Source organism: Vanacampus margaritifer, chromosome 3, assembly GCF_051991255.1.
Source record: "Vanacampus margaritifer isolate UIUO_Vmar chromosome 3, RoL_Vmar_1.0, whole genome shotgun sequence".
Taxonomy (NCBI): domain Eukaryota; kingdom Metazoa; phylum Chordata; class Actinopteri; order Syngnathiformes; family Syngnathidae; genus Vanacampus; species Vanacampus margaritifer.
The window spans coordinates 17,749,881-17,762,766 of record NC_135434.1 but is presented as its reverse complement, the minus strand read 5'-3'; the positions used below and the strand labels follow the sequence as shown (position 1 = coordinate 17,762,766).

The 12,886-nt window shown below is 39.0% G+C and overlaps 1 protein-coding gene across 3 annotated transcripts; it reads left to right on the top strand.

The window, feature by feature from the left end:
* Positions 1 to 1,002: 1,002 nt before the first annotated feature.
* LOC144049159 (uncharacterized) lies at positions 1,003 to 12,838 on the top strand. 3 transcript variants are annotated; one of them, XM_077561840.1, is made up of 24 exons: positions 1,003 to 1,529; positions 1,815 to 2,291; positions 2,366 to 2,443; positions 3,042 to 3,137; positions 3,933 to 3,996; positions 4,085 to 4,229; positions 4,306 to 4,398; positions 4,480 to 4,592; positions 4,654 to 4,765; positions 5,358 to 5,477; positions 5,536 to 5,649; positions 5,756 to 5,977; positions 6,058 to 6,120; positions 7,556 to 7,657; positions 7,731 to 7,913; positions 7,993 to 8,112; positions 8,340 to 8,560; positions 10,105 to 10,231; positions 10,308 to 10,391; positions 10,510 to 10,706; positions 11,560 to 11,586; positions 11,795 to 11,858; positions 12,041 to 12,103; positions 12,229 to 12,838. In XM_077561840.1, the coding sequence occupies exons 1-24, from the start codon at positions 1,481 to 1,483 to the stop codon at positions 12,256 to 12,258; spliced, it is 2,964 nt and encodes a 987-aa protein (XP_077417966.1). In that variant the 5' UTR covers positions 1,003 to 1,480; the 3' UTR covers positions 12,259 to 12,838. The 3 variants fall into 3 exon arrangements, with proteins under 3 accessions (XP_077417966.1, XP_077417964.1, XP_077417965.1); XM_077561838.1 differs by having other exon boundaries at positions 11,930 to 12,103; XM_077561839.1 differs by lacking the exon at positions 11,560 to 11,586 and having other exon boundaries at positions 11,930 to 12,103.
* Positions 12,839 to 12,886: the final 48 nt, after the last annotated feature.

Below are 12,886 nucleotides of genomic sequence, written 5' to 3'. Positions count from 1 at the left end.
CTGTTGAAATCTTAGTCTAACAATACTTCCATCAAATAAAATGTATTTATGTACTGCAAAATGTTTTTTTCACTTACTGTTTGTTCATTTAGTTTTGTTTATTGATTAAACAAAACCAAATAAACAACAATAAGCAATATCACACGAGGGAGATGTACTCACCGATGTTTTTAAAACTATAAGAGCTACTTCTGGGCTACTATAGTTTGCTACACACTTCTAAGGCCACTTAAAGTTGAACTACAAGTCAATTAGGTTATTCATATTTTTCTTATAAATTAACCTAACTATTTTTCCGCCATAAATGTATTGATTCATATACTGGCTTGGTCTGTAACATGTTAGAAAACATTGTGCCCTATTATTAAAACATTAAAATATTTTTTTACATCCACATTTCCCTCTCTCTCACGCTAGAGACCCCCCCCCCCTTTTTTTTATGAAAAAAAAAGTCCATCTGCACAATGACCTACACGTTTTAAAAATCAAATGTGGCCATTAAACTCTGGAGTTTGCCCACCCGGGGTCTCGATAAAGTAGCTATATGCTTATTGAGAAATTAAATGAAATAAGGCCTTTTATAAAATGTGATTCAGACATTCAACAAAACTTTCAATTTTTCCACTTCTTTACGTTTGTACTTTGTGCTCTGTCAACGCTCCTTTCCATTGTTTGCTAGCTAAATTTTGAATCGCTCGCGCGCAGTTTCTATGGCAACCACCAGATGCCCCCAGTTAATCGCGACCCGCCACAGCCGCTGTGAATTTGTGTGATATTGTGCTTGCCCTCGTAAGTAAGTTTAAGCCGCTATGCTTTCTCAACATCGTTAGTATAATTTTATCAAGCTGTAGAAACCAAATCAAGTCATTCAGTCAGCGTGTGGATGCTTGGGCGTGATTTGTAACTTTGGTTTCCATGACAACCGAGCAACATTGTGGCCCAGCCATCAGCCTTACTGTTGTATAATATGGATCAGCGCAGGCATGACGGAGGGAACGAGGATGTATTTCACTCAGGTCTGCCATTATTAAGTACAGTCGATATGTTTGTGCGTCCGCGTTATAGAAACGTGTGTTTTTTGTGTGCTCAAACTAAGAGCACCACCACAGCAGGAGTGAGTTTGAACCAGGTCGACCACCTCTTAGATCGGACCCCTGTGACGTCCTGCTGGATGCCATCGATGCTCAGCTGGGGAAGCTGCAAGTCTGTTATTTTCTGTTCTAAATCAAACTTACAATAGTCAGTAAAAAATAAACCTGATTGAATAAATACACACAGGTCAAGCATCAGCAGCATGACATCGATTCAGGTAACACCTACATGAAATATTTGAGTGTTATGTCGACATAGGCTGTAGTAGTTGCTGTTTTGCCCCCCTCAAACATACACCTGTTTTTGTTCAGCACCATTTCGGTTGAGTCAATGTCTGAGTAAAGACACAGGTCTTGGCAGCACAGTGTCCCACACAAACGACTCCCCCATGTCTTGTCTGGATCTCCAAGTCACTCCAGCAGTGGATCGAACAGCAGGTAAGATAAGATATCACTTGCATTCAACAGGAATTACTCTTTATCTTAATTGTATTTTTTATTATATTATTTTTTATGTTTTAAATTCTAATATTTTTTTATTTATTTTATTTATATTAAAAAAATTATTATTTTTGCATAGTTTATGGTGATATTAATAGCAATCTGCTAAAAAAAAAATTTTTTTTTACATGAACCTGAAATTTAAATGAACAAATGAATTCCTTTCAATGTTGCCCCAGTTTGAACATCTAAAAATTATGACACTCTTCTTGTTTACTGCAGATAGCACAAACTCCATGGTTCCTGCAACACATGAAGTGGCCACGTGGGAACTGGACGTATGGACAAGCAGCAAAGTTCATATGGAGTCTCACAAGGAACAGGTCATGTGGAGGCTGGAGAGGCTTCTCGGAGAGACCTGCAAGCAAGCGACAATGTCAAGCGACCCTCATCCTCCGTCCGAAAGTATTTGCACGGAAGATTTTGTGAGGTGCTTCAGAGAGGAGATGCTTGTACTGCCATTGCCAGAGGAGCGCATTAGAGAGCTCGACAAAGAGGAGGAGGCTGAAAGGACTTTGATGACCTCTAACGGTGACCCTTGCCTGAGCCACCGAAACAGTCAGAGTGGTGTCGGAAGTGAAGCAACTACAAATGTGAAAAGTAGTAAAGACACAGCTAGCGTTGCCATTTTCCAGTTCAAGCCAGAACAAATTGAGGAACTAGAAAGATCTTCTGAAACATCTGAAACTTCACATGTCGGTGAGAAAAGAGTCCTGCTGATGTCAGCCGTGTCGATTGAGCGACGGAGCTTTCATTTGACATATTTCTTTCAGTCTTCTGCAGCACAGAGGTTGAAAAGGAACATCAAAACCCAAAGCACATTTCTTCTCCGAGCGCCAGGTGCTTAGCAGGTACTGAACACACACTACTGTTTACATTCCACTTCTACATTCTCTTGAGCCCCAACACTGGAGTCGTATCTTTACAAGACAACAAAGATCCGTTTTGAAAATGCTGTCAGGGCGGTATTAACTCATTCACTGCCATAAGTTCATTAAAAAAAATGATTATTAAAAATTAGGGGCGACAGGCAATTAATTTTTTTTTATTGTAATTAATCGCATGACTTCACTAGTTATTTATTGATTTGTTTGTTTGTTTTATAAATAAATGATTAAAAAAATATTAAAAATTACGGGCGACAGATGATAATTTTTTTGGGGTGTAATTAATCGCATGACTTCACTAGTTAACTCACGATTAATCACAATTTTTTATATCTGTTCCAAATGTACAATAAAAACATTTTCTAGGTTTGCATACTCTTGTTAACAAAAGTGGAAAAAAATGTTAAACTAATAGAAATGGTTAAAATGATTTTTTTATGTTTATAGCCGTCAATGGCAGTGAATGACTTAATATAATAAACAATAGATGTATTATCGTGTGCAACACACTGGCCTAGTAGTTAGCATGTCTGTACTTCACAAAACTGTACTTTGTGTCCAGGAGTGCCTGTGTGGAATTTTGACACAGTGTCTATTGACAGTGACCTTGATTCCGTCTGCACAGACCAAGTCAGGCAGCACCTCCACAGACGAGCTGGTAAGAGTTGACGGGAGGGGGTGTGGGGTGGGGGTGGGGTTGGGGACTGCAATGGTCCACAACCACACTCTGGGGGGAAATGTAAACAAATGTTTTTATTCATTTTACAAATCAATAAAATTATTTAAAATACACTGATAAACATCCAGTATATGTATATGGGAAAAAATCCAAGGGGTAAAAAAATGTAAAAAACCCAAATATTAAAAGGAACAACAATCTGAGAATATGTGAAACCCTTGCTGAATGAGTATGCAGGAGTAGGCTACCATAGAAGTTGTAATATCACTTTCACCACTAGATGGCAGACATGACTTAGTTGCACATACACTGGGTCTTACCCGGCCCCATACTTCAACCAGAGTAGGCCGATTTGGAATGATATGCAGAACAAATAGTCGGCCTACCTAAATAAAAATAAACAATTTGAGTGAGTTTGTTTTTATGGAAAAAAATAAAATAAGGTTCATGCTGGTTTGCAAGTTCACAATTTTTGTTTTGTCTTGAATAGTAATTTTTAAGCATCAGAGCCCTTTGCATTGTGTAAAAAAAAAAGAAAAAAGAAAGAACAAAAAACAAACCAAATAAAATGTGTTGTTATTTTGTTGTTGGGTTAGTATTGTGTATCTTCTTTATACATGCATTGAAAAATATAGTATGAAAAAGTAAATGCGTGAAGAGCGCATATTTTGTCCATATGGCATTTTTGTCATACATCAGGACAGCAAGTGCGTCGTTCTATGTTATGCTATGTGCACCCCCATGAATGTTGACTAATGTTCTCTGTCTGCAAAGTTGAAAGACCCACAGGAGCTGTCCAAAACAAAAGTACTCATCTCAAAACACAGCATATGTGCAGGTAAAAAGAGGGGAGCCGCACATAAAAGCACACTCGGCATATTTGTCTCGATGTGATCTTATACAGGTTTGATTTTTCGTCACTTCAGAACTAATTCTATAGAGGATGATGACAAGGTCACTGAAGAAGAATCAAACGGACACCGGAGCAGGCGCTCCAAGCTTGAGAAAGCGTCCGAGAAGATGCACTCGGCTTGGGAGAAGATGAGCGAACGTCTCTCCTCCCTCAGACAAGTACGTTGCTGCCAAATGGCGGCCATTCGGTCCGCCGCGCATCAACAAAAAACATCGTTGTGCGTGTCTGATTTAGAGATGTGCGAAAGAGGAGGAGGCACTACGCATGAAAAAGTCACATTTAACGGAGGTTGAACTCTCCCTTTCTGAGCTGCAACTAAGAAGAAAGGTAAGTATAAAAACATTCTTTCAGACTTTTATCAGGAAAATTGAAAGCATGTTCTACTTTAAGATTGTTTTTTCCCCTCAGCATGCCTTTCAGGATCTCGAGCGACTGAGTGCAGAGACTGGCCACCTGGAAACAGAGAAGAAGCAATTAGAAGCTTTGCTGAAGGATTGTAAGGCACAGATAGACTTATTAAGGTAGGAATTCAAACATTGTCAGTAGTGAGACACATTTATGTCAAAGACGTGTGTTTTATAGTTGCCAGCTGCAGAAACTTGAGAGACAAAAAGAGTCCTACGTCTGTGAAGTCCGAAATTTGCAAGAACTGAAGACGAAAGAACAACTCAAGCAGCTGTCTTGCATGGAGAAGGTGGTCAAATTTTTTCAACAATAGCAGCTATTTTCTTGACACAATTCACTAATTAACTCGTTCACTGCCATAAATTAATTAAAAAAATGTTTTATTAAAAATTAGGGGCAACAGGCGATTACATTTTTTAATTGTAACTATTGACTTGTTAACTTCACTAGTTAACTCACGATTAATCGCACATTTTTATATCTGTTCTAAATGTACAATAAAAACAATTCTAGGTTTTCATACTCTTGTCAACAAAAGTGGAAAAAAATGCTAAACTAATAGAAATAGTTTAAATGTTTTTTTTTTTACGTTTATAGCTGTCAATGGCAATTCATGAATTTAAAGAAATGAAAACATCATTACAAATTTGGGGCGTCAGGGATTAAAATTTGTAATCATAATTAATCGCATGACCTAACTAGTTAACTCACAATTAATCACACATTTTATATCTGTTCTAAATTCTAGGTTTTCCTACTCTTGTTAACAAAAGTGGGAGAAAATGTTAAACTAATAAAAGTAGTTCAAATGAATTTTTGATGTCTATAGCCGTCAATGGCAGCGAATGAGTTAATAAATGAATTCAACTTCTTCACAACAGACCAACACAGTGATGTCTGAGCTGGAGAGGCGAGCGATGGAGATACAGTTGGCTCACGCCAAAGCTGAACTATTCTCTGAGAAACGACGGGCAAGAGAGAATCAGGAATCCATGCAACAAGTAAGATATAAAGAAATAGTCCGAGTCTGTATTTTAGCGTTAATATTACGTTGAACAGACGCTGGAACAAACATGTGAGGAACTCCGGAGAGCCTCAGAGGCAGAGACTTCACTGAGGATCAGATGTTCTCATCTAGAGGAGACACAGAAGCACAAAATGAAGCAGGCAGAGGTGACTATTTGACCAATTATCCCAACTCATTTGGAATTGTGCTTCTAATTCCACCAAATCACACAATGGCTGCTGCGTAACACTTTTTTTCACTTCGGCTCTCGAGTGTCAAGTAAAGGAGCTCCAGGGAAAACTTGAAGCATGCACAGTCGAGTTGGACACGCTGGAGAAAATGTTGGGCCAGAAGGAGCAACAACTGCGAGATGTTCAGGAGCGACATGGAGGCTTGCAAACGGAAAGCGACAGACTGAAGGGAGAGCTGGAGTTCATGAAAAGCCAGCAGCAGCGTGCTCTTAAAGAAGCCAGAGAACACGCCCACGCAATGATGGTGAACATTAACAATTGTCAAAGTAGAAGTTCTCCCTCACAATGTGAATCGTCACGATAATTATTCATGAAATATTTCAGGAGGCAGCGCTGAAGCAGCAGAGGAATGATTTAGTCTCCGTTCATGAGCAGCAAATGCAAAAGGTGAGAAATCGGCTTAAAAGTGCTGTTACCCCAGAGTAAAAATTCTAAAGATTTATCATGAAGAAGAACAAAACATATATAAGTCAATCATTTTAGGGGGGGGATTTATTTCACAAAAACTGTGTTCAAGAAAAGAAGAGCTCGAACTTGTACCCAAAATCCCTGTTTGCTAATCGTTGGTGAATTCGGACTGACTGACTGAAAAGTGCAGAAACAGTTAAGGCACACTCTAAAAACAGTTTGGACAAAAGTAGCCCAATTATGGATGAAAAATGCTTTATCCACTTTATGGGTCAATTTGACCCAATTTTCTGGGTTGTTTTATACAAAATGACCCAATTTTTGACCCAAAGTTGGGTCAAATTAACCCAAGTAGACAATCTGACCCAACTTTATGGGTTGTTTTATACAAAAATACCCTTTATTATTATTATTATTATTATTATTATTATTATTATTGTTATTGGTGCAAAACAACCTAGAAAGTTTTGTCAAATTGGCCCAAGTAGAGAATCGGTCATTCTTTTACCCATAGTTGGGTCAAATTAACCCAAGTAGATAATCTGACCAAACTTCCTGGATTGTTTTATACAGTACAAAATTAATTATCTTTTCTTCTTCTTCGTTTTTTTTTTTTGCAAAACAACCTCGAAAGTTTTGTCAAATTGGCCCAAGTAGAGAATCGGTCATTCTTTTACCCATAGTTGGGTCAAATTAACCCAAGTAGATAATCTGACCAAACTTCCTGGATTGTTTTATACAGTACAAAATTAATTATCTTTTCTTCTTCTTCCTTTTTTTTTTTTTGCAAAACAACCCAGACAGTTGGGTAACATTGACCCAAGTAGACCCAACTTTCTGAGTTGTTTATACAAAATGACTCAAAGTTGGGCCAAATTAACCCAAGTAGAGGATCTGACCCAACTTTCTGGGTTGTTTTATGCAAAACTAATTATCTTTTTTAAATATAATTTTTTTTTATTGCAAAACAACCCAGAAACTTAGGTCAAATTGACCCAAGTAAATTATCTGACCCAACTTTATGGGTTGTTTTATACAAAAAGACCCTCTTTTTTGGGGGGTCCAAAACAACCTAGAAAGTTGGGTCAAATTGGCCCAAGTAGAGAATCTGACCCAACTTCCTGGATTGTTTTATACAGTACAAAATTAATGATCTTTTTTTTTTTTTTTTTTGCAAAACAACCCACACAGTGGAGTCAAATTGACCCAAGTAGACCCAACTTTCTGGGTTGTTTTGCACACAAAAAACAAAAGCAAAAAAAAAAAAAAGGTCTTTTGGGATAAAACAATTCAGAAAGTTGGGTCATGTTGACCCAAGTAAAGAATTGGTCCATTTTTGACCCATAGTTGGGTTATTTTTTACCCAACTGTTTTCAGAGAACATGAAAATATGTGATTGGTCAAATATTGGCAGCTCAAGGAAGATGAAGCAAAGGCGCTGAAGAATTCACTGGAGCACCAGAAGGAGGAGTCAAGGAAACGTGAAGAAGAGCTGCATGCAGAAACATTACAGAAGGTACCATGAACCACGGGACGAAACGCTTCATGGTGACATTTCGTGAACACTGTGTGTGCTCTCTCTCATTCAGGTGCACAAAGCCATAGATGAGGAGAGGAGGAAGTGTGAGGCCGACAAGATTGCAGCTGTACACTTCCACTGTGGCTTACTGGAAGAGCAGAACAGGAGGAGCCTGGAAACAGCCAGGAGTGACACGCAACGAGAGAAGGACAACGCGCTTACGCTTCAGCATCAAGTGGCCGAGCTGCAAAATGTATGTTGACTTTCTACAATCCGGCTTCAATCCTAGATCCATTTCCAATCACATCAGTTGTCACGTTCACTTCCATAAGAGAGTGCAGGAGCTGGAGGCTGAGCGCAGCATGCAGCAGCAGGAGCAGGACTCTCTGCTCTCTGTCGTTTGCAGGTCACTCAAGCAGGAGCAGCAAGAGCAGCTGGAACACATGATGCAGGTACAAGATCATTTCTGAAAGAAGGCACAACACATGATATATTCAGCCAGTGGGCTGACCACTTGAAGTGGGATTTAAACCTTGATCCATGGGGCCCATTGTTAACCAATTGCTAACACAAAATGCTCAAAATTCACAGCTAGCTAGCTGGGTATAAAAACAACCAGATTTTTCCCCCCGTGTGTTTATGTACATCAGAAGAGCTAACAAATAGATGTATTTCATAGGAAAGTGAGAAGACTGTGCTGCAGCTTGAGCAGGCCAAGGGAGAAACGGACAAGATTCGCAAGATGCTTGAAGAGCAGCAGATCAGCCATAATGAAGCCAGAGCTGAGCAGGAGCAGCAGCTCGAGGTCTGGGCTCACAAACTGCTGGCTGAGTGTGACTTTCTACACTTCTTGATAGAGAAGAACGCAGGCCAACAAAATAGTGTGCAGCTCCCTCCCAGGTACATTTTGCCTCTCAGAATTTACTTTTCTTTTTTTTTATTGCAGCGGTTCTCACTTGTCATAAAGGAGAAGAATGATCCAATCAGAGCAAAGCTTACTGGTATTTACATATCGAATATTAATGAGAAATCTAGCCGTCCTGGATGCCAGCCATCTTTGTGCGAAAGTCAATTCCAAAATATTCTTTACAGTAATATGTGTTTTTTGCCCCTACTAGTCTAAACATGGCATTCTGATTAATATTTTGTTTGTGGAATATGAATTAAGCAGCCAAATCCACCCCTTTTTTAATCAATCTCGTCGGGGCGGCCATTTTGCCACTTGCTGTCGACTGAAAATGACATCATAGCTGCTCAAACAAACAAAAGTGGAAAAACGGAAACTAATTGTACCTTGTTGTGTTGCAAGATGGCGTACAAATTAGTTCGCTGCGCAGTTCTTAACTCATTCACTGCCATTGACGGCTATAGACGTCAAAAATCCATTTGAACTATTTCTATTCGTTTAACATTTTTTTCCACTTTTGTTAACAAGAGTATGAAAACCTAGATTTTTTTCATTGTACATTTTAGATATAAAATTTGTGATTAATTGTGCGTTAACTAGTGAAGTCATTCGACTATCCATCCATTTTCTTTTACCGCTTGTCCTCACAAGGGTCGCGGGGGTGCTGGAGCCTATCCCAGCTGGCTTTGGGCAGTAGGTGGGGTACACCCTGAACTGGTTGCCAACCAATCGCAGGGCACACAGAGACGAACAATCATACTCACAATCACACCTATGGACAATTTGGAGTGTCCAATCAACCTGCCATGCATGTTTTTGGAATGTGGGAGGAAACCGGAGTACCCGGAGGAAACCCACGCAAGCACGGGGAGAACATGCAAACTCCACCCAGGAAGGCCGAAGCCCGGACTCGATCTCACGTCCTCAGCACTGGGAGGCGGACGTGCTAACCAGTCAGCCACCGTGCCGCCCGTCATTCGACTAATAACAATTAAAACTTTTTGTTTTTAATAATCTTTTTTTTTTTTAAATGAAGCACTACAGAAATCAGTCACAGTTGATATGCTGAAATCAGAGGATTTGGACAGTTTTACATTGAAAAAAAAAATGGCTCCAAATGATTACTTGATTATATACAGTATATATATATATATATATATATATATATGTAAGATTATTTAAAAAATTAGGGATGTCAGGCGATTAAAATGACTTCACTAGTTAGCAATTAATCGCAAATGTTATATCTGTTCTAAATGTATATTAGGCATTTTTCTTCTAGGTTTTCATACTCTTGTTAACAAAAGTGGGGAAAAAAATGTAACTAATAGAAATAGTTCAAATGGGTTTTTGACGTCTTTAGCCGTCAATGGCAGTGAATGAGTTAACTTTGATTACATCAAAATGTAATAAATCAGGGAAGGACACTTAGCAATTTTTTTTTACTATCGATCCTCAAACATCTCTTGGGTCCAGACCCTCTAGTTGGGAATCTCTGGTTGAGTGACATTACTGACAAATGTTTTGTATGCTTCAGCTCTACCATTGATGAGGCTCTTACGCAACTAAAAGCTCAACGAGACCCCTTGAAACATCTGATTGAGTATCTGCATCAAGAGTTAGATTCTCAGAGGCAAGCAAGTGAACAGCTGCTCAAAGACAAGGTATGGTTTGCTTTGAGTGAACATTCACATGCATCCCAGTTTATAGACAGCTAACTTCATACGGTTTTGTTTCCAGAAACAAGAGTTGAGGATTCAGAGGGAACAGATGAGGACGGAGCGAAACCTAGCCTTGGATTCTCTGAAGGAACGTCTCATTCAGGTACAACACTTCCTTACACATACAACTTGTGTGTGTGTGTTTTTTTCTTAAAAACTGGCCTGAGTGTACACAAAAATGGGCGGCTGGATGATGTACATGTTCAATTTCATGGCCCCAGGAGCACATTGAGGAGGTCAGTAGTTTGAAATGGTGCCATGTGAGTGCCGGAGGACTGGAGGCGTCACTTCGCAAACAGCTGGATGCCAAAGACTTGGAATTGCGGCAAGTCCAGAGGAACATGACCCAGTGGAAGGAACTGACCACCGCTCGACTGGCCTGCAAGTTTGAGGAAGAGTTGACAGCTGAACTGGAAAGGTGACATACATAACAGGGACAAATGCGTCTCAAAGTGCAACAGTTTTTTTGTTGTTGTTGCTTTTAACACTTGGAAAACTAATTAATTAGTCTTCAAGGCATAGTTGCTATGCTAATCAGGGCAGAACAAGAACTGTATACACTGTTATACTTTAAAGTGCTATCAAATTTTGATATCGTGTATTTAGAAAGCACAAGTGTATTTGAGTCCAGTGCAAGTATTGGGAATATTTAAAGGGGAAGTCATCAAAAAATGTTGTTATAATTTGTATGCACCCCCCACTAGTCCAAACACAGAATTCTGATTAATATTGCGTTTGTGGAATATGAATTTAGCATCAAAATGGCCACTTTCAGGGGGAGACTATTTTGTGTCTTGCTGTTGATTGGAAATGACATCACAGTTGCTCAGGGCTCAAGTAACAACCAATCATGGCTCAGCTTATGAACATCACATGACCAAACTAACTCAGAAAACATGTCAACCATGATTGATCATTACTTAAGCTCTTTAGCACTGTGATGTCATTTCCAGTCTACAGCAAGTGACAAAATGGCCGCCCCCTGAGATGGGTAGATTTTGTGCCTTACTTTATATTCCACAAACGCAATATTAATCAGAATGCCGTGTTTCGACTATAGCAATTAAAAAAGTGAAACTCGTATAGAGATTACTACAAACGGAGTTAAATATTTCATGATTAATTTTGGTGATTAGAGCTAGCAAAATCACAAATCAATAAATGTGCAATATTAAATAAACAATCATAAATATTTTTTTTGAATGTAGGAATTAGATAGGCCTCTTGTATTAGAGATTTAAAGTGTGTCATTCATTTTTGTTGTCCCACAGGTGCAGAACAAAGTTATTAAGGGGCAGGTAAATGGCGTAATTGTATAAACCTGTTGAAGAATAGTTTGCAACTAATACTTCTTCTAACCAGCATGATCTCACCTCCACTCACACACTGATATCTCACAATGATATATATTGATTAGCAGTATGTATGTCAGCTTAGCTAACATCTCCACTGTTCAGAAATCGCAAATGCTTATTCACCAAATGTGTGATTTTGCTTCTTTTTCAGAAAGACGTCAACGAGTGAAGAGGAAAAGCTCCGAATGGAGGGTCAGAGAAAGCTTAGTGCAAAGGTACCAACGCTCAGTAAATTACAAGCAGCATGAAGAAAGTGTGCAGACATATTTCATTTTGTTTCCGTCAGCATTCCGACTGCTTGAGCCACGTTCACGCCGTCGCCCCCCACGTTTACGCCGCCGCCTCCCCCCACAGCCCCTCAGACGTGGCCTCATTACAACTTGTGCATTACTTGCAGAGCCGAGTCAAGCAGCTGCGTGTAGAGAACCAAACATGGATGCCAACCGGACCAACTCTTACAGTGAGTGCATTCTTCTTAGTCTTATTTTAAACTTCAATTTGTGTGATCACAAATGTGCTTCTGATGTTTTTGGTGTCACAATATTCCCCAATACTCAGTTATTACTGCTCAATTTTGTTTTACAGCTCAACCATCAAGAAAGTAGGAAAGCCTGAGTCCCTCGTAGGCCAACCACAAGTTCAGGATTTGAAACCTCACATGCGTACCAGTATTAGTCTTTAAACGCATTGTAGGGTATTTTTGCATCACCACACAACGATGAATCATTCACCGTTGCCTGCACTTAAGATAGCAGGTCACAGTGACAAACGACACCAGCAATAGGTTTAGTCATCTTTTGAACTTTCCTCTATGTCAGTTTTATGGCTCAACGTTCCAGAGGTTTACAGATTTAACACGAAAATCTCATAAAGTTCTTCTCTGTGGGAATCCCTTACACTCATAAATGTTGCATAAAGATGCATTGTAAATGTAAAGGCCAAATGGTGCAGACTTAAGTCATTTTTTTAAAATAAGCATTTCATCAACTTTACGAACTTGTTAAATATGTTTGAGTGTTTTAAGTCACTTTTAAAAACACATTTATTTATGCTGGCGTTTAACACAAGTTGACCTAAACACTATTTTTCTCCTTCATTGTGTTTTAGTTTAGTGCTATTTTGAAATTCTAGTTTTAAAATAGTGTTTACTGTATTTTAAATGTACTGTTTACGAGCTGAATTTTAATTTGTATGTTTTTCCGTTCCATCAGTTTTTTTTTTTTTTTAATGTGCAGCACTTTGA